Raw genomic sequence first — 22,346 nt, forward strand, 5'->3', positions numbered from 1 at the left:
TCCTAATTTATGCCTGATTTCTGTGGTGCCCGTCTGGCTCCACCACTCACAGCCGAAACAATTGCCATCTCCAATATGTGTATGTGGGAATGGTAGTAGGTAAAGACGATGAGTAGATTTGTGCTCTCAGTGAAGAACTATCGGCTTGACTTCAGTAGCGCATCAGGCATTATCTGAGACAACTAAACCCACCTCGCCAGGGCGAACAAGGCGACTACGGGAAGGGCGGGGGGGGGGGGGGAAGAAACTGTCGTTTCTGTTTGGAGTTTGGTTTCCCGGTTAGTGTTTTGTCAGGCTCTGGATGTGCTGCTGCTTGGAGGGGAAACCGGTTGGACCATGTCGGCCTTCGAGAAACCTCAGATCATCGCCCATATCCAGAAGGGACTCAACTATACGGTATTTGACTGTAAATGGGTGCCCTGCAGCGCCAAATTTGTGACCATGGGCAACTTCGCCCGGGGCACCGGCGTCATTCAACTGTACGAGATCCAGCACGGGGACCTGAAGCTGCTTCGGGAGGTGGGTGCCGGGCGAGACTGCCCAGGTCCAGGATCTGCCGTTGGTGAGGGGGCGAGTGCGGATCCGGGGGTGGGGGAAGTTGGCATTTTTTGCCCCAGCCTCCGTCCAGCGTCCGCCAAAAGCACAGCTCGAGCTGCGCGGAACCAGCGAAGGAGATCGCAAACTGAGGGATACTTCCGACGTAAAAGGCTTTGGTTCGAGTCCTGAATTCTCGGCTGGCCAGTGCATCTCCCTGCTGGCCCCTTCCTGCAGCCACTCTTCCATTCCACCACGAGGTCTCTGGGAAGTGACACGAAGACTTCGTATCTAAATTTGAGGTTCTAGGCGGTGGGCAGTTGTTTGTGGAGAGTCGATTTAAGTAATAATGTAAATAGTAAAATATTCTTTCATACAAGCAGAGACAAGGCAGGCTCCAGGATGCCTGCACTGTAATGGGAGGAGACAACGCAACCATTTATTATTATTTGTTAAATATTCATGAGACACAGAAGAGAGAGAGGTATAGGGAGAAGCAGGTTCTCAGCGGAGCAGGGAGCCAGATGTGGAACCCGATCTGGACCCCGGAATTACGACCTGAGCCAAAGGCAGACGCTTAACCGACCGAGCCACCCCAGGCGCCCCGTAACCATTTATTCTTTCAACGAGTTACCAATTCATTGCCTGTAATCCCAGGCATGTGAATGAGACTGTCTCCGGTCTCATGGAGTTTATTTTCTAGTGGGAGAGAGAATCAGTTAGATAATCAAACCGACGATGCCTAAATACCGAGATGTATTCTCTAACGTAAAGTAACATGGTTCTGTGAAAGTGAAACAGATTGGGGATAAATAGAAGCTAACTAGGCTAAATTAGTAGTAGAGGAGGTGGTTTCCAAAGAAAACAGCATCAGTGGAAGCTCCGGAAAGGGAGCAGACTTTGCAAGGTCTGTAGGTCATTTATAAGATATACTCCTTTTTAAATGGTACATCATTGAAGGACTTTAACTGGGTGTGTCAAGATCAGGTTCACAAGTTTAGTGAAGATCATTATTGAAAGAATTAGAGAATAATGATGTTGACATTCTTACACTTGTTTTTAAAATGCATTGATTTCAGGTGATCAGTCATAAATATTTAGTGTTCTAACAGACTACAGAGAAGGCTGAGAACTCCAAGGCTTAAAACTATGGAGAGAGTCTGCTTGGACCAGATAGGCATTAAACTGGTAGATAAAGGATGAATATAGTTTGGCAAGCTTGGATGTGAAGGTATATAAGATTCCATCTCACTTTAAATATCTATCAGTGCCAGTTTCCTTGTTCAGTTTGTCTTTTCTAGCCGGGTACTCAAGAGTTCCTAAACATGGCTTTTTCTCTTCTACCTTGCCTTCGGTTGCACACCACTTAGCCCCTTTGCACCTGTTAATGTTGCTATTTTAGGGTCCAGTTCAAATTATTTGACTTAGGAAATCCCTTTCTGATCTCCGCACAAACTCCTCTACACTACATCCTTTTAGTGATTATTACCCACTCCAGGAGTATCTAATTGTGTCCCATTTATCTCTAATTAGATTGTAAGCTCCTGGAGAGTAAGGATAGTGTTTTTTGTTAGTGTGGTTTGTAAGGTTCAGCCATTCAATAAATTGCTTGTTAAAAGAAAGAGTGAATGTATATCTGTATAAGGATATAACTTGGAAAATTTAAATATTGGCTTATTGATCATTGATCAACGGGCATCAGGGTTTGAACAAATGGAAAACATTGGAATAGCAGACAGAAACTGATAGGTAAATATTAGGAACAAATACTAAATACCATCAAATTTCACCAGAGAGCATTTACAGACTTGTGACTTTTTTTTTTTTTTTTTGACTTGTGACTTTTTAAAAATAAAATATAATTTGTGTACATTTCAGGAATACACTTTTTTTAAAAAATATTTTTATTTATTTATTTGACAGAGAGAGATCACAAGTAGGCAGAGAGGCAGGCAGAGAGAGATGAGGAAGCAGTCTCCCTGCTGAGCAGAGAGCCCGATGCGGGACTCGATCCCAGGACCCGGATCGCAACCTGAGCCCTGAGCCGAAGGCTGTGGCTTAACTCACTGAGCCACCCAGGCGCCCAGGAATACACTTTTTCCACAAAGTGAAATAGTGCCCTTTGTCTCTATATATTGGCAACCTACTATTTCAAAATAGTATGTTAAAGAAGGACAAAAGGTACTTAAAAGATGAGTTTCTTCTTCTAAAGAGAGGATAAGACTAATGCAAAAACACTTTTAAGAACTTAGATTACATTTGGCTGTGATGGTGCAGTGGAAAAGGGTATCAGTTTAATACAGGCTCAGTGATTCTCAGCCCTCACTGTGCATCAGGGTCAGCTGAGTATGTTCTGTTGTCGCTGTTGTGTGTGTGTGTGTGTTTTAAAATAATCATGCCTTGGTCCCACCTTAAGGAATTCTGATGCAGTGGGACTTTTTTTTTTTTTAAGGTTTTATTTATTTATTTGACAGACATAGCGAGAGAGGGAGCACAAGCAGGGGGAGTGGGAGAGGGAGAAGCAGGCTTCCCGCAAAGCAGGGAGCCCCATGTGGGGCTCAGTCCCAGGACCCTGGGATCATGACCTGACCCGAAGGCAGGTGTTTAATGACTGAGCCACCCAGGCACCCTGCAGTGGGACTCTTGCAACTACACTAGAGTGAGGCCTAGATAGCAGTATTTTTAAAACTTTAACGAGGTGAATCTAACAACTACCAATGTTGACTACAATTGGGCTAGATGAATTATTGAAATACTTGGTTCTTCATTGTGGAACCACTACAAGTCATGTGTTCCACATCTCATGCATCCAAGGTAAAAATACGTGAAGGAAGCAAAGAGGTCTTCATTGACGGCTGCCTTCTCTTGTTACTAAGGACAGACAGGGAGCGAGGGCCTTCTTGTACAGCTGAGCACTTTGCTCTACCACACACAGGGTTGCAGGGTCCAGGGAAAGCTGAACTCTGTTTCTTTCTTATCAAACTTGACAAATGTGAGACTTCCTCATCCTGTAAAGGGCAGCTTTTCTCTAATTGGCATAAAGAACGAGGGATGGCCCTGAAAAATGGAATCACAGTTGTGGATGTTTATACTGTAAAAATAATAAGGTAACAAATGTCTCCTTTTTTAGTTCCTGTGCCACTGAGTTCAGTGCTTATTACCACTTGGTTGACTAACCCTTTTAATGTTAATTAAAGTAGTGCTGGGATATGGAGGAGGAAATACTGACAGGCTGTACTAGACCCACCCACAGACAGAACAAAAATAGCTCTCATGGGAATTATCCATCATGGGCTTCCTTAATCATGTTCACTTATTGTAGCAAAGAGAACCAACAGCTGGGTCCAAAATGACCATCTATGGTGTGTCACACAGCAAAACTTGTTAATATAGACCAAATTTTCTTTGTGGAACACATTTTATAAAATCTTTTTAGCCAGTTTTTTTTTTTTTTTTTTTCCCCAGCAAGAAAAATTTAAGTAACCACTGGATTTTTAAAATCTTTCTTTTCAAAGATAAAGTATTTAACAGGCAGGGAGGGAGCCTTTTTATTAACTATAAAAAGTTGGCTTCACTCCAACACCCCTTCTTAAAAAAGCTATTATGATTTCCATGAATATCTTAGAGAAAATACCCCTGTTTCTGTAAGACCCTTTCCCAGCAGAGCTCAGCCCTTCTCAGCAAACTGCAGTTCTCACTGTCCTGCAGATGATCAGATGTTTATACATTGGATTTTTTTTTAATGTTCTTATATTTTGAGTTGAATTTGACTCTTGGCACAGCAGACTACTACTACCTATAAATCTCTTTATTTTTCTTTGATATAAGGAGAAAAAACATGGGGGAAGCATAAATACCATGCATTTATATCTTATAAAGATATGAATCAAGGTAAAAACTGAAGGCACAAGTCTGAAAGTAGATTCAGTTAGTGACTATACCATTTCCCTCACCAATCCATTTCAAGGTTGGAACATTTCTTTGGTACTTCTAATGACTCTTGGGTTTATAGAATGGGGGCTATATACTGAACTTTATTTAATTGATTTACATGTAGATCTGAGGGCAGCCTAGTTTAGTATAAAGAGCTTGGAGTCTTCCTGGCTCTAGGAACCTTGAGCAAGCCCCGTCCTCTGAACCTGTTTCCTCATCTGGAAAGGAGTGTTCCAAATACTTTGCTTGCAGTTGTGTTAGGAAGAAGAGGGATGGCCTAGCCATCTAGAACATATCTGATATATGTATTCAATATATGGATGCTGTTTTTATCATTGCATATATATGACACCAGAAACTATATGGTGTGTCATGTGAAAACGTGGGAGAAAGGAGAATATAGACTTCAGTAATGGTTTCTTTCTCCCCAGCACTAGGAATGAGAGATTGATAGATATTCCTTTATGCTTGGAGTCAACGAATGTTGACCACCTACAAAGTGTTTAACAGATTGGACAAGGTCCCATTCTCATGGCACTCACTCTAGAAAGGATGGGGATAGAGAACTGAATAGATAGTTTTATTGGTAAGTGCAATAAAGAAGGTTAAACTGGGTGAGTGATAGTGATTTAGGGGTTCCACTTCAGAATGGAGGAGCATGGAAAGTCTCTTAAAGGAGGTGACATTTAAACAAATCTGAATTAGGAGAAGGAAGACATGATGATCTGAGGGAAGAGCAATTCAGGCAGTGGTAATAGTAAATGCAAATGTCCTAAGGTAGAATCGACTTCGTTGTGTCTGAAGAGCAAAAAACAAAGCTGCAGATATGGGTGGAGTGTAGTAGAGAGGAGAGAAGCAGGAAATAAGGCCAAAGAATCAAGGCAAGATTTCAAAGAGCTTTGTACCTTTTGTCTACCACAGGCCTTGGTGACACTCTAAATGTAGGTGCATTTTATTTCATTCCATTATATTTCAATAAAGACTGACTTTCAGAATTTGTGCAATGACACATGGAAATAGGGACTGAAAAGTAGAGGTTAGCTTTGAAGGTAAAACTCTCCTGTGGCTTAGGAAGAAGACATACCCCGTCAAAGACCCCAGGGGATAGTGGAATTGTGGGAAGCAGCGTGCTTTAGGTGGTAGAAGAGGAGAACATGGGAGACTGCTCTTCCCCGGTCTCTGAGAAGAATTTTCCTGGAGAGTTAATACATGATGCAACCTCTCCACAGCTGCCAATCCCCTGAGTTCTTCGAACCATGTGTGTGTCTATCCCGCTGCTTACCTGAGAGGCTCATCTTCATCCTGTACCTCCAGCTGTGGGAACTATGACTGGTGACTTCTTTTTTTTTTTTTTTTTAAGATATTATTCATTTATTTGACAGATCACAAGTAGGCAGAGAGGCAGGCAGAGAGAGAGAGAGGAAGAAGCAGGCTCCCTGCTGAGCAGAGAGCCCCATGTGGGACTCAATCCCAGGACCCTGAGATCATGACCCGAGGATTAACCCACTGAGCCACCCAGGTGCCCTGGAAACTATTTTGTTAAACTGACAAAATTTTGATTCTTGATGTTGCTGCATTATAAGATAACTTTTATAAAATTGGAGAAAGAACTGAAATGAATATCAGTTTTCTGAATAACTGAACTATCAGACCACATATGTATTCTAAAGAAAAATATGATTCTGTGATTTTGTGCTTCTCATCAGTGTGGTCTTTTACAGTCCTGTTATTGTCGATGACTGCTTTTGATTACTGGGCAGTTCCAAGGAGGCTGTGAATGCTTTCTTGTAGACCTGGCTACATAGTAACTTGCTAATTTCTCCCAAACAGTGAGAAAGCTTAACAGGCTGGGAGTTTCCAAAGCCCTGCACCATATAATCATATCTTTTGAGCCAGGAAAGAAAAGTTTACAGTTTGTGTTAAGTGAATTTTATTTTCTTTTTCTTTGAAAATTGCTGTGTATACTCTGTATGGAAGTGCTCAGCCAAACACTGGAAGTATCAGGGAAATCATTTTTTAAATTATATGAAATAGGCTAAACCCAGTAGGAGGGATGCCGATTGGCTCAGAACTGAAAGGTTACAAGAAGAAATCTAGAAACTGGAGCTCTCTGTGGAGAGAAAAAAGTATATCCAGAATATTGTTATGTCAAACAAAAGAAAGTGAAATGAAAATATATTATGGGCTTTCTTATATTAAAGCACACCTATGTATGCTTGTAAATGTGTAAAAAAAGGTCTAGAAGGATGGAGATTACTACTGGGGAGCATCAAAAGGAAACTCACTTCTTGATGTTTTTTTGTTTTGTTTGAATTTGTATAGGGAACGCGTATTACTTTTGTACACACAAAACTTAAGAGTTTAGAAGAGATTAAATAGGAGGAATAGTTGCCGTGTTGAGGCCAGCAGTAAATGGGAGGATATAGGGCTAGAGTATGGTGTCAGCAGGCATCAGGTAACTGCCTCATCTGGTTCCGCATTGCCCAGAATTCCCAGGGTTTAAGGCAGCAGCACTCTCCGGGAGGGACTTCAGTGGCCTGAACAGGTGGGGTCGGGGTGAGCAGGGGCGGGTAGGGGGCAGCAGACAAATGGAAATCATCAGGAAGTAGAAGATTAGCAGAGGCTCCACAGAGGTGTGGGCGTAGATGAGAGTAGCAGAACGCATAGGTGTATGTGGGAGGAGTCAGAGAGGTCCTGATGCTTTGATTGTAAGCTTCTTGAGGGCATGGCCAATCTCCTTCATGTTTGTATCCTATTCTGCCTAGTCCATTGATTGCATTTAGTAGGAACTCATTAAAAATACTGAATGCCCGAGTTGGGCAAATGTATAAAGCTGTATGCTTCAAGCTCTTTGTTTGTGGCGGGATATGATATCATTTCCGAGGACCCTTTCGGTGATATGGTCTATACATGATTCCCATAAGCCACATTAATTAAATAGTACATCAGTGTGTAGTTGTTTTACTACTGTGATTATGCAATACGGGGAGCAGTTGCTTTTTAAAGAAACATCAAAATACTGTCTAATCCATACCAATAGCAGTGCCTTTGGTACCCACATGTATACAAATCTCTATGCATTGATAAGGTCCCAGAGAGAATAAGGACATAAACATTCTCAGTTTATAGGGTCCTGCAGGGAAAACTATAGGAGACACATAAACATTTTTGTTCCAGTAGCCATCTGGAAAGAATAATATCTTCATTATGTTCTCGTTTCTGCTGAGGATCTTAAAGAAGAATAGCACATTAAATCCTGAAATTTTCATATTTGCAAACCAGTGGAGATGGTATACTTGTCAGCATTTGAATGTCTCATTAGTGAGATGAGAGGAAAGGCAAAATTAAAACTCATTCTCTTTGACAGTTACATACTTTTAAACTATAGGAAAGTGACTAGAGGAAATGCATGATAATTTTGACCAGAAAGTGTTTTAATTGCTTTTTATATTATGTGTCTTATTAAAGTTCCATAATAGAGCCATAAATATCATGAATTATAAATAGCTGCTTACATAAATAATGTATCCTCTCTTCCTCCCTTCTGTCAAGATTGAAAAGGCCAAACCCATTAAATGTGGAACATTTGGTGCAACATCTTTACAGCAGAGATATTTAGCTACTGGAGATTTTGCTGGAAACCTTCATATATGGTAAGATTATTTGATCAATATTAAGACATGAGGTAGGCTATTCCTTTGATAGTCTTGTTGCTCTTCCTCTGAAAGAGAGAATTCTAATTTTAAAATTTCTTGTTCAATTTTAACTATTTATAAAAATGCAAGAATTGTCTATTAATATACATTTTTAGATTTTATATTCAAAACCCTTTTAAAAATACTGTTTTTCTGTAGATATTTTCATAATGTTACCAGTATTTATTTCCACACCAGCTGTTTGGTGCTAGCATTTAATACTTTATAAGTGTACATAAAGGGCTCTTCCCCACACATGTGTAACACAGAGAAGTTTGATATTGTTAACATATCAACAGGACAATTGGCATTACAGAATAATCTACTGAATTTCTTTGTTTAATTTTTTTTTTTAAGATTTTTATTTATTTATTTGACAGAGATCACAAGTAGGCAGAGAGGCAGGCAGAGAGAGAGGATGGGAAGCAGGCTCCCTGCTGAGCAGAGAGCCGGATGCGGGGCTCGATCCCAGGACCCTGGGATCATGACCTGAGCCGAAGGTAGAGGCTTAACCCACTGAGCCACCCCAGGCGCCCCTGTTTAATTTTTTAATGTAGAATCCTCAATTTATTAAAGTTTTTTTTAATACTTTAGCTAACATCTAAGCACAACTTTTTAGGAAAACATCTGTTGAACAAATCAATATAAATCTGTTATAAATGAACAAAACTGTAATTATGCCAAATGTTTGTAATTTTCATGTTCTACCTAGAATTATTTCCTCATATTTAAGTTAATTTGCAGGAATTGATATTTCTCCTTAATTACTTTTCAAGAATGTTTCTTATTTTAACTGTGTGAAGTATATATAGTAATGTTCTAGGAAGAAACGATTTCCTCTGCCTTCTGTTTTCAAAGGTGACCTTTCTTGATTCTCACTTAGAATCTGTTGCTTTGTAATTGAATTACTCTTAACATATTTATTTTAGAATCACAATATAAAACAGAATGAAGCTATATTTTAACTTACCTTTGCTTTAACTGCTAAATACTTAAGTTTGCATTTGTTAGAATACTTAATGGTTCTTATATGCTGTGTCATATTCTTTCAAAGAAATGGGGAAAGACGAGTCTGATTGTTATTTTTAAAAATAACATATTTCAGTATAAGAATATGCAAAAAAATATACACTGTTGACTGTCTTCCTAATAGAGTGCCTTAGTATAGTTACAGGTATTACTGACTTATTTTCATTATTAAGTCTTATAATTTCATGTTATAAAAACAGTGTTTTAAAGTCTGTAAAAACAGTAAAACAGTTCTTTTAAGTAAAATCTCAGCCCTTTTAGTCTTGTTTCTTTCAGTGATACTACAAAAATAAACTGTCACTGAACTAGGTTGAGCTACCTGAAATTTTAATTAGGGAGATTTTACCAATAAATCTTGGCCTAGTAATAAGGTAGGATTACATTTCATGGATAGCTACATTAATTTTTTGTAAGTGTAGGTTATCAGAAACTAACTTGTTATAGAAAAATGCGATTTAGAAGCTTTAGTAGAAAAAAGAGAGACAGGTGAAGGGATATGTTAACGTAACCTACTTGAACCATTCATCACCCTGCCATCTTGGGTAGATTCAGGCACTCGTGGTGACTGCTTTTCTCTGTTTCTTTCTCTTAACTAAACTACACTTAGACACACCTGCCTTTGTTTTGACCAGCATGATGATACACTGAAAAATATGTAAAGAGAGAAAAATAGTATGGAATTTAGTGAGAAAATAGTACATTATAAAGGGAGAAATGTATACAAAGTAAACACTACTTGTATTTTATCCTTCCAAAAGATCTCAAGATCAGACTTCCAAGACCTATTTGGAAAAAGCATTCTGAATTACTTTGAATTTACTCTTTGTTTAAAGTAGTGATTATTAGATTTCAGTGACCCAAAGGGTTGGCAGATTTGGGGCTCCTCATCCATTACATATGGGGAGGAGCCCACATTTATTATCAAGCTTGTCTAATAAGTCATGTGCAAAGGTCCTAGATAGATTATCTCTGAGAATCACTAAGTGGGCTCAGGATGTAGAGTTCCAAGTTGAATTATGACAGTTCTCATTGAGGGCTCGAAAGAAACTCAAATAGAGAGAGAATATTGGAAGTAAATGTATAAATTAGCTTCACAGCAAAGCCCTTATTTTTAAACAAAAATCTAAGTACAGTATGCATTCTTAAATTTCAGTAGTGCACTAAATGTTTGGGACACATGGAGTAAGTAAGAAGCTGTGTTGTGTTGTCTAGGAATTTGGAAGCTCCAGAGATCCCAGTATATTCCGTAAAGGGCCATAAGGAAATTATAAACACCATAGATGGTGTAGGTGGACTGGGAATTGGGGAAGGCGCACCAGAAATTGTGACTGGCAGCCGAGATGGTAAGTTAAAGTATTCTTTGTATTTCAAAATTGTTTTTTTCTTTAGATAAATCTTTGTGCAACAGTACATCTTCTCTTATGGAAATCCTCTTTGGTAGCCATGATTCCCTAAATTTAACTGTACTGTTTTAATAGGTACGTTTAATTGCATGGCCCTCAATTGCCTCAGACTTCTGGGTGTTTTGAGATAGAGGCAGAGCACTTACTATTTTAGCTTTGAGCTAGTTCAAATCCTTACAATCATATTTTCCTTTGAACTTTGAAAGATTTAAAATTTCTTTACAGGTTTTTGAGACAGCTGACAATATAAGGTGGGTGGCAGCTTTTCACATTTTGGGGGGTGGGGAGGAGCAGAGGGAAAGAGTGGGAGAATCTTAAGCAGGCTCCATGCCCAATGCAGAGCCCAACCCAGGGCTCAATCTCATGACGCTGAGATCATAACCTGAGCTGAAATCAAGAGTCGGATGCTTAACTGACTAAGCCACCCAGGCACTCCTCACTTTCTTTTTTTAAAAAGTAGAATTAGTACTTGCAAAAATTATCGTGTTGACAGCTGGCTGAACATCGAAGTTCTATGATCCTTCCACTAAGCATTGTGAAAGATCCAAGGGCATGAACTCTACTTTTCTACCTGTGGTGACTAACAGGGACCAGGTCTATTGGTGTCCAAAGATGTTCTGAATGACTGTAAGAGGAGTCAGAATTTGTTTCTTCATGATGGGTACATAAAAAATTTGGTACCTTAGTGGGTTTGGCTAGTTTTTAATGGCTGCTCAAGACCATGAGGAAATTGTTTTAAAAGAAGTGAGATATAATTTTCTAATAGTTATTCAAGAGTATATGTGTTTCAGAAATCAATTATTCCTTTTAATAATAGAAGAAATATGAAATAGGGGAGGAAAAATAGCATTCAGTCTACCACAGTAGCATAACCCTTAGATTTGTTTTCCTTTCCAGTCTTGTATACCATTTTATATAGTTGTCAGTGTGAATATGATTTTTGTCTTTTTTTTTTTTTTTAAAGATTTTATTTATTTATTTGTCAGAGAGAGATTACATGTAGGCAGAGAGGCAGGCAGAGAGAGAGAGGAGGAAGCAGGCTCCCTGCTGAGTAGAGAGCCCGATGCGGGGCTCAATCCCAGGACCCTGAGATCATGACCTGAGCTGAAGGCAGCGGCTTAACCCACTGAGCCACCCAGGCGCCCCATTTTTGTCTTTTTTTATTTTGTGCTTTGTCATATGCAAATGTTGCTGTTTCCATCATTACCATTCTGATGACTGTGATATTCTCTCCTATGGATGTGTCACAGGAGCCCTTAACTATGTCTTTGTTAAGCATTCAGTTTGCTTTAAGTTTTTGTTTATTGTTTTGGGAGAGTGACTATAAAATAATGAGGGAATGAGTATCATCATGTATATAACTTTTTAGAATAAGCATACTTTATTATTTTTAAAAGTTATTGTCAGACTTTCCAAAGTATCCATGTCCATTCTGAACTATGATAGATGAGGTGGATTTCCAGTCTATCCTACCAGCATTGATTTTCCATTTTCCCCTAATTTTATAGATAAAAATAGTAGTCCATTCCAATTTGTGTTAACTTCTTTCTGCATTTGTTTTTCAGTTAGTTTTGCTTTGTGAATTTTGTTTATATTCTTTGCTCATTTAACTGTTGCAAATTTCACATGCATCTTATCAATTTGTATGAACCCTCTAGCGTAATAAAATAACCTCTTGTCACATTTGTGAGCATTTTATTCTCTTTAAAGTAGCCTTTTTAATGACCAACTTTATTTTATCGTTGGAGAAAAATCTAGTGGGATATCTCTCCTTTTCCTGAGTTTATTATCTCTTTTAAGGGCTTTTCACCCTTGTCCTGTTCTCTCTTAAGTACTTGCCTTTTCGCCATTTTATTAAATGCATTTGTATTTCTCATAGGCAGTGGTGAGTTTAGTTAGTAGTCCTGCAGTTTGCATTAAAAGGAGAAGCAATGAGAAGAAATATGTGTTAATTTTATTTAATATTTCCCTCATCTCTACTGCCACAGGGAAATTAAACTTAATTGTATGTGAGATAGTATTCTAAAACCCCATATAAGAAATCATAAATGTAAAAATTAGAGTTTGTTCATCTGTATAAGAAAAATGCCCATGATTATATGGTAGTATGGAAAAGAATTAAAATAACAGTGATATTCTTCTAAGTAAATAGTACATTAGGTTTAGACTCAAAGAAAGACATGATCTGAGTCAGTAACATTTGTTTTTCCCTTGTCAGTTACACCTTGTTGGAAACTTTAGAACAGTTGTTGGCTTTTCTGTGTATCTAGTAACTTGGAAATCAAGTCTGACGGTAACATATGGGTTGTATCTCTGTTATTAAATACAGCTTGCCTGGGTGCCTGGGTGGCTCAGTGGGTTAAGCTTTTGCCTTCAGCTCAGAACATGGTCTCAGGGTCCTGGGATAGAGCCCTGCATTGGGCTCTCTGCTCAGCGGGGAGCCTGCTTCCCTCTCTCTCTCTCTGCCTGCCTCTCCACCTACTTGTGATCTCTGTCTGTCAAATAAATAAATAAAGTCTTCAAAAAAAAAAAAAAAACTTTAAATACAACTTACCCAAGTAGAAGTCAGAAATATATGAATATTTTTAAGTGTTATACTATCTGTAATGTGGCCATATACACAGGAAGTCATAGGAAGAGAATGCAGAAAAGAAATGTCATCAATCACTATTGAATTTTGCCAACTCACTTATATGCACAACAGGAACTGTGAAGGTGTGGGACCCAAGACAAAAAGATGATCCTGTTGCTAATATGGAACCTGTACAAGGAGAAAACAAGAGAGACTGTTGGACTGTGGCATTCGGTAAATTATTGAAGAACCTTGCATTTGAGGTATCATATGGTAAAAAGCATAGTGCTTTCAGAAATTCCCAATAGTCTCATCACACACTGTTTTGTGGATTATTCTGATAGTTTATTGAGGCAAATAGAGGTGGTGGTTAATGTCAGCCTCCGGGGCCTCGGTTTGAATCCTCACTTTGTTATTTCTTGGCTGAGTGAAGTGGGCAATTTACCGAGCGTCTCTATTCCTTAGTTTCTTCATTTATAAAGTGGAACGAATAATAGAATTTACCTAATAGTATTATGAGGATTCAATGAATTAATACATGTAAAGTGCTTAGATTTGTGCTTAAATTATTAAGTGCTCAAAAATATTTGCTACTATTATATACTTCTGTTTAACTAGATAATGTTGACCTAGTTTAGAACCAAATGCCATTAATGGAGCCAAGCAGAGTTTCAGATGCTCGAATGTGACCTAACAAATCTTACATTATATGCTACACAGAAGATGTTTATTTTCTAGAACATAGTTATGCCATTATAGAATTATTTGTTATAATTTGATAAATGTGTTCTTCTGTTACTATACATAAAATGAATATTGACTTTGTAGGGCTAATTGATGTGTGCCCTAGTATCTCTTACTGAGAGCCATAATTAAAATAATTTGTTGATAACAGACATTAAAAATTTAATTTAACAGTATATGTGAACTGTTTAACTTTCATATGTTATTTTAAAATTGCAGTATTTTGTAATCAGAGGAACGTTTTAGGTTTCCAATTAAAGAAAAAACAAGTTCTTATATGGGAATTACTGTGTTTGTACATTATGAACAATAATATATAAACTTAGCACGTGTACAGTTTGGTAAGAAATTTCAGGATTTGTATTTAGAGTCATCATCTAAAATTTGATATGGTAATTAAAAAGTAATTACCTATGGGTCCATTAATGCCTTTCATCTTTGATCTAAGGAATATAAGTGCAGTTTGAAATTGGGGACATTAAATTTGAAAAATAATCCATTATTTTTACTCTTCTATGAATGTCAAGTATGTCCAGAATACTGTGGACATGCAAAGGTGAGAGAGATTCCTAGTCTTGCCTTAAGAACCTTGTAGTTTAGTAAAGAGGGCATGATATCCACACTAATTATAGTACAGGGTAGGAATGATAAAAGGTCACAAGACGTGTAGATGAATATAGAAGGAATCTCGAGACTTCTTAGTCTGCAAATATGGTAGAGAAAGAACATTTGCTTTGGACTCAGACTCCAGTGAACACTTTCACTTACCCCTTCAGTAGAGAATCTCAGCAAATGAGCTTTTTTTTTTGAAAAACAATGTTAGATAACCAACTTAATAATCTTGATGTCCTGTCAGGATTAGCAAAATGAGATTCTGCCTAGTGTGATTGTGTGTGTGTGTGAGAGAGAGAGAGAGATTTGGTACAAGCTATATGTGTCGTTTTATAACATTATTTTAGCAGCCTTCAAATGAGCATTTGTACAGATCTGCAACGTATCTTGATTTCTAGGCAATGCTTATAATCAAGAGGAACGTGTTGTTTGTGCTGGCTATGACAATGGGGATATCAAACTGTTTGATCTCAGAAATATGTCGTTGCGGTGGGAGACAAACATAAAAAATGGGGTAAGTATATTTGGTTGCTTTATAGCTTAAGCATGTTTGTGTCCACCTCTGAACTATTTCATAAGGAGAGCGCCTCTAATGACTCATCTCGTACAGCAGTAGTTTTTAACTTTTGGGGCTGTGGAGCCCTTTGAAAACTTAATGAAAATCATGGAGCCTCTCTTCAGAAAGTGAACACATACTCAGATGTGGTATGACAATCCCTGGTGAGTCACCAGTCCCTGTAGCCTATCTGTGGACCTCTGTAGCTATGCAGTGTGATATTAAAATGAGCTAGTAAGAGGCCTTTTTTCCTGCTAATATTAGAAAGCCTGAATAGTAACAGCCTCCCCAAGTACTTGGAGATTTTGGGGTCCTGAGTCATATACCGTATACCGTTAATAAAGAATGTGGTTCCTTCCTGTTTTCTAAAATTAGCTTTGGTTGCATTATATAAAATAACTATGTAACAACAATAAAAGATTATATAGCTTTCCAAATTAATCTTCTAGACAGGGGAACTCAAAATGGTTTGTTGATCCTATGAACCAAGAAGAAATTTTTTCAATTAAAAGTATTTGAGGGATGCCTGGGTGGCTCAGTCGGTTAAGCCACTGCCTTCAGCTCAGGTCATGATCTCAGGGTCCTGGGATCGAGTCCCGCGTCGGGCTCCTTGCTCGGCAGGGAGCCTGCTTCTCTCTCCGCCTCTGCCTACTTGTGCGCTCTCTCTCTCTCTCTCTCTCTCTGTGACAAATACATAAATAAATAAAATCTTTAAAAAAAGAAGTATTTGATGTATTGATCCTCAAAAGATAAACTGATTATTTAAATGCTTTCACATGAGCTGACGCTTTTAAAGTTGTTTTACTTAGTTTAAAAGAGCCTCCTGAATAATAATTATTAGGCTATGAATAATAAATATTTTCTATTTCAGGTATGTAGCTTGGAGTTTGACAGAAAAGACATAAGTATGAATAAGTTAGTAGCTACATCATTGGAAGGAAAGTTTCATGTTTTTGATATGAGAACACAGCATCCAACGAAAGGTTTTGCTTCTGTTTCAGAGAAGGTAAATATGAGGGAAATGTCTTTCTATGAACAGGAATGTTCATTGCTTGTTTTAGACTAATAAATAGAATTAGTCACCAAGGTTCCTTCCAGGTCTTTATATGAAAGGAGCTATTTTTAATATATTCTTGTGGGAACTTGACAAGTTTTTCTGTGCAGAGAGTACTTTCTCAAAGTTGATCAGTTTTAGATTTCTTGATTATAATAAAGGCCTCAGCTGGCTAAGAATCTTGTTTTGTACTTTAGGAACAATCCCAAGACAACTAGCTGATGCGAAGAATTAGATCAACAAAATCTAGCCTGGTGTTTTCTAATAAATATATAATATTTGTGTTAGTATCTGCATACTTTTCAGAACATATAACACATATACCTTATGTCATTTCTTCACATTTTATATTCTGGTTTTCTATATTAAGTGAAATTATTTGTAGCATCAATCGTGGGCACATAGTAGGTTCAAAAAAATTCTTCAGTCAGTCACTTACACATATATACATACTTTACCTTATTCCAGAAGTATCTAAGGTAGCTTAGAAGGAAACATAAGGTATTACAACCTCAAAAATAGATGAAGAAAGCAGAGCACAGGGAAAATACTGGTTAAAGAAAGAAAAAAACTATAATGAAGCCTGCAGTAAGGACTGCATCAGACTCAAGCTGAAACAGCCTGTTGTTGGCCAGAGACGGGTTGGGAATGTGACTCTACCTTCCTTGAGTGTGAAAGTAAAGATCAGTTACAGATTTGTAGTTTCTATAAGATTAAAATATATAAGTTGCTCAGGAAATAAAAATTTACTCTCTTGCGCTCTCCCCCTCCATTGTGGATTCAGCAGTATTTCTCAAACCTTCCTGTTTTGTCTGTTACTACTGTTAATTATTATTATCACTGCATATAAATTGCTGTCACTGCCTGATGAACTAAATCTTAACAAGGCAGCTATAAATTGCAATATTGTTTGCCTTTGTTATTTCTGAATATACTTATGTATCTACAAACAATATAAAGCACTTTGTTAAATTATCCTTTATACAGTTATAACACTTTTCTCATCTAGTATATATTTTAACCCACTGAGCCACTCAGGCGCCCCTCATCCAGTATATATTTTAAGATTTTATTTATTTACTTGACAGAGCACAAGTAGGCAGAGCAGCAGGCAGAGGGAGAGGGAGAAGCAGGCTCTCTGCTGAGCAGGGAGCCCAACGCAGGGTTTAATTCCACAACACTGGGATCATAACCTGAGCCAAAGGCAGATGCTTAATCAACTGAGCCACCCAGGCGCCCCTCTTGCTTTTTAGGTTTTTTTTTTTGTTTTGTTTTGTTTTGTTTTTTATCAGCTTTCAGAATCAAAAGAGAAGTTTAAAATTGAAATAGGTTTTAACACTTTGAACCCACTCAGTTGAGGAGTCTTACACACTTAAAGGGTATATTTTGAGATATGGGATTTTAATCTGCTAGTGGTAATCCTTTTATAAGACTATTAAGTCAAATGCCAAGACAAATCACTCACTGAAATGTGAAGTATCTAAGAATGACTTAGATCTAGTTGGTCTCACTGTCTCTGCAAACAAAATCTTTCCTATTTCCCACCATCCGACTCTCCTCCCTCCTTTTCACTTCTCTTTCCTCCTCCCTGCCTCCCTCCATTTCTCTCTCAGATCCCTTATAGTGAATACACCATTAACACTGATTTATTAGCTGTTGTGGAGGTGCTAACAAGCTATTACCTTCCAGTTGCCATTTTTGTCTTTTAGTTTAATGTGACTGATAAAGACCCTGGCTTATTATGGCTTTAAACACCATTTATAAGTCTTATGATACCTATTTTGAAGACTAGACAGGTCAAATGGTATAAATTAAAGATAAGGCTCTGGGAGCTTTAAGTTAAAGTTCATTTGGTGTATGGGAACTTCTTGTAGTTCCCATTCAGTTTGCTGGAAACCTGAAACTGCTGTAAAAAATAAAGTCTAGGGGCACCTGGGTGGCTCAATGGGTTAAGCCTCTGCTTTCAACTCAGGTCATGATCTCAGGGTCCTGGGATCAAGCCCCATATCGGGCTCTCTGCTCAGCGGGGAGCCGGCTCCCCCCTCTGTTTGCCTGCCTCTCTGCCTACTTGTGATCTCTCTCTCTCTCTGTCAAATAAATAAATAAGATCTTTAAAAAAAAAAATAAAGTCTACTTTCTTTTTTTTTTTTTTTTTTAATTCAGTATCCTTTTTTTCCCCTTAGGAGGAAGTATATATGTTTGCATTTTGAGTTTTTCTTCTCGGAGTGAGCTAGAGATACTTAAATGTGTAAAAATCTATTTGCATAATTTATATGGTACTATAAACTTATATGGACTTTTAATCTAACATTTTTTAATCCAGTAGAACTTTGTTGCATAAAGCAATAAAGAAAAATGATGCTTTTCTTAATTTGTGATGGACTCCTATAAATCTCTGTAGCCCTCACAAAGAGATGTGCCAGAAATACTTTAATAACAGTTGAAATTATAGTAGTAAAAAATTTTTTTTTACAGAGTTTCTCTTCTAGGGCAGTCTTTGTTTATCATATAAATGTAAAAACTAGTTATGTGCTTCTCATCCTCATAGGCTCATAAATCAACTGTGTGGCAGGTCCGACACCTGCCACAGAACAGAGAGCTTTTTCTGACAGCGGGAGGCGCCGGCAGCCTTCACCTCTGGAAGTAGTAAGTCTCTGCCTGTGCACGTTGCTGCTTTTTAAGTTACTGGTGGGAGGAAAGTAGGATTGGATTGAACTTTGTTGTCTTTCTTCCTCCTTTGACTTCATTCATTTTGAAGTGATTTTAAATTAAATGGTATTACATAAGTGTTATTTTGTCAGCTTTTTAAAACATTCATGTACTTACTTTACACTTAGTAAATATTAACCTTCTTTTGACACACTGCATATACTTGTCATTGTAGTTGTGTCTTCCATATATCAGGGTGCCTTAGGAATCATTCTTTTCATAGGTTTAAAATCGTGGTTTTTTAATTGAAATTGTTGTTTTTGTCTTTTTTTGTTTTGATATGAAAAATGTGACTGAAGGCTTTTTGGAAATACTACCATCTGGTCATTACAACACTACCTCTAGAGAATAAGAAAAGGGTTGGAATTCTTTTTTTTTTTTTTTAAGATTTTATTTATTTTTTTGACAGAGATCACAAGTAGGCAGAGAGGCAGGCAGAGAGAGAGAGAGAGAGAGAGAGAGGAGGAGGAAGCAGGCTCTCCGCTAAGCAGAGAGCCCAATGTGAGGCTCAATCCCAGGACCCTGGGATCATGACCTGAGCCCAAGGCAGAGGCTTTAAGTCACTGAGCCACACAGGCGCCCCAAGGGTTGGAATTCTTAATTTTAGATCCTGATAATTCATTTGCCCAAGTTCAGATACCATTGTAATGAAAGAACCAGAAGAGCGCCAAGGGCCCAATGGGTCTTCAGGGAAAGCCTGGTCATTGAGCTTGTTTTCTGTATGCTGGGGGCTGCCTGAGTTACAGCTGTAGATGTGCCTTGAATCCCAAGTCCCTAAGGTGGCATGTACGAGGTCAGCTGCTCATTTAAAAGGCACAATAAAAGATAGGAGTGAATGGTATTTCTTTTTCCATCACTCAAGGAAAAAAAATACCTAACAACACAAGCCTGCAACTGAAAGATAGTTCAAAAATAAAGTTTGATTAATGATATAAGAAGAAAAACACCAGGGGCTCCTGGGTGGCTCAGTCGTTAGGCGTCTTCCTTCAGCTCGGGTCATGGTCCCAGCGTCCCGGGATCAAGCCCCACAATCGGCTGCTTGCTCCTCAGGAAGCCTCTTTCTCCCTCTCTCACTTCCCCTGCTTGTGTTCCCTCTCTCGCTGTGCCTGTCTCTCTGACAAACAAATAAATAAAATCTTTAAAAAAAAAAGAAGAAGAAGAAAAACACCATCTTCAGTATAGCTGGGACTTTCACATTTGCAAAATACATGTCTATGTATTAGCTCCTTTTAGAAGCTAGCAGGGACGGGACGCCTGGGTGGCTCAGTTGGTTGGACGACTGCCTTCGGCTCAGGTCGTGATCCCGGAGTCCCGGGATCGAGTCCCGCATCGGGCTCCCAGCTCCATGGGGAGTCTGCTTCTCCCTCTGACCTTCTCCTCGCTCATGCTCTCTCTCACTGTCTCTCTCTCTCTCTCAAATAAATAAATAAAATCTTAAAAAAAAAAAAAAAAAGAAGCTAGCAGGGAAGCTGAAAAACAGGGCTACATTTGAAAAGTGTTAAGGTATTTAGGGATCTAGCCGACAGAACAAAAACAAAAACAGAGTGAATGCATTAGATCAACACTGTATAGTTTTTGTGAGTAAAAAGCAGAGGAAGAGTTTTAAGAATTCTGGGAGCATGCCGGGTAGACAGACCATTTGGTAACTACTGTTTTCTTAATATCTTGCCCATTGTCCTTCCCTGATTTATTCCAGCCCAGTCTGCACTGTCCATTAGGCTCTGCCTGTGTCCTTAGTTAAGCCATGCAGCAGCATTATTCTGCCTGGGAACCAAACTCCTTAGGCTGCTTCCTTGAAGAACTGGTTCCCGTTTTCTTTGTAATCCACATATGGAGTTGTATTCCATGTGATGTGCAAACACATTTACAGCTAGAATTTTTGACGATTGGGGACTTGTGTTTAATTAGAAATTGGAAGCTTATCTCAGTATGAACTTGAATCCTTACCAAAAAAGATATCTAGTATAATCTTCAAACTGGTCTGGAGATTTGCTGTCAGAGTATTATACCAGCAAAAGAGATTTGGTTTAAGTAAAATGATACTTAGCCTTATTTCCATTTGCCATTTTCCCTTGGTAGTAGTGCAGTTAAGTTGTATTACTGAGCACACAAGAGTTCCTAGGGCATCTTATCTAGTTAATTCAGAAACTGTTTTTTGAATGAATGGACCCCAACATGCTGATTTTTGTGTGTGTGTATTTGAAACACACACACACACACATATATTCTCTTTATTGTTATAAAACAACGTTAGAAAGATTCTTTAAGTAGTTATCAGTTAGTTGTAGTAATCAACATAGAAGTAAAAATAGAGCTACTGGTCTGTATGCTTGTAAACAGTGTGGAGAATGCTAAGATTTCTCTCCTTACTACTCTGGCCTTGTTTGCAGTGAATACCCTGTTCAGCGGTCAAAGAAAGATTCTGAGGGAGTAGAGATGGGAGTTGCGGGCTCCGTCAGCCTTCTGCAGAATGTCACCTTGTCTACTCAGCCCATTTCCAGTTTGGACTGGAGTCCAGATAAAAGGGGTCTCTGCATCTGTAGTTCATTTGATCAAATGGTAAGAGTATTGATTATTACAAAACTCCATAAAATTTGATCTGAAGACTTAGGACTTGAAACCTTCCAGAGGAACACTCCTAGTATTTAGGACATGCACTGGGATCCTCTGACCCTCACTGAACAGAGCTGGATTTGACTGATGAAAACAGACCCCAGATGCCAACGTCCAGACTAGCCTTTCCGTGGGTGTGAAACACAGAGTGCTGTCTTCCAGTGACCGGACTCAGAACTGGTTTGCTGCAGCGGGACACCACTGTTTCCAGCTCTGTCCATTTTCCCTCCATTTCTAAGAAGAAGTTGATACTTGTATTTTAAATTTGTTCTTCATCCCCAGAGTTACATATTTTACCGTAACACTTGGTTTAAAATAGTTCTAAAAGTACTGTGAATTAACTTCGTAAATATACTTTGAGAGATTTCAGTGTCAGTAAGTTTCTGTAAAGAATATCACTTTCTAAAATCCCAAAATGGCATGGTCAGACTAGATTTGGGTAACTATTTTCAGCTGTGTAACTCCTAAAATGAAAAAATATTTACCAAGTGAATATGTACAATGATCTCTTTTTACTTAAAAAAAAAAAATAGGAGTCAAATTGGACTTTTGGTTATTGACTGGTAAGTGATGTTGAGATGTATAAGATTATGGAGGTTTTCTAGCCTTATTTTTTGTCAAATCTTTTCATATATTTTATGAATAAATTTGCTTTTGAAATCTATGGAAGTTTTGATTCTGTTAATTTAATAGTAGTAATAAAGCCAACACCATCACATCTTTGTTCTGTGAACCTCTTCATTCAGTAGGCCTCTTTAATGCTCCCCAGATCTTTCACTTAGCTCGGAGGCACTCACTTGCGTTAAGCCCACCCTCCCTCACTCCTCAGATCAGGAATCGGCCACCTGAAACATTTGAAATATCTAAGAGTCCTGTGACTTCATGGGTTCCT

The 22,346-nt window shown here is 38.3% G+C and overlaps 1 protein-coding gene across 2 annotated transcripts; it reads left to right on the forward strand.

Moving 5' to 3' along the window:
• The first annotated feature begins 204 nt into the window (after positions 1-204).
• Positions 205-22,118, forward strand: DNAAF10 (dynein axonemal assembly factor 10). 2 transcript variants are annotated; one of them, XM_082744118.1, is made up of 8 exons: positions 205-519; positions 8,020-8,120; positions 10,404-10,534; positions 13,299-13,400; positions 14,921-15,036; positions 15,950-16,084; positions 18,681-18,778; positions 21,232-22,118. In XM_082744118.1, the coding sequence occupies exons 1-8, from the start codon at positions 337-339 to the stop codon at positions 21,437-21,439; spliced, it is 1,074 nt and encodes a 357-aa protein (XP_082600244.1). In that variant the 5' UTR covers positions 205-336; the 3' UTR covers positions 21,440-22,118. The 2 variants fall into 2 exon arrangements, 1 of the variants encoding a protein (XP_082600244.1); XR_014315150.1 differs by having other exon boundaries at positions 209-519; positions 18,681-20,080; positions 20,303-22,118.
• Positions 22,119-22,346: the final 228 nt, after the last annotated feature.

Source organism: Mustela nivalis (assembly GCF_964662115.1).
Source record: "Mustela nivalis genome assembly, chromosome: 8".
NCBI classification, from domain to species: Eukaryota; Metazoa; Chordata; class Mammalia; order Carnivora; family Mustelidae; genus Mustela; species Mustela nivalis.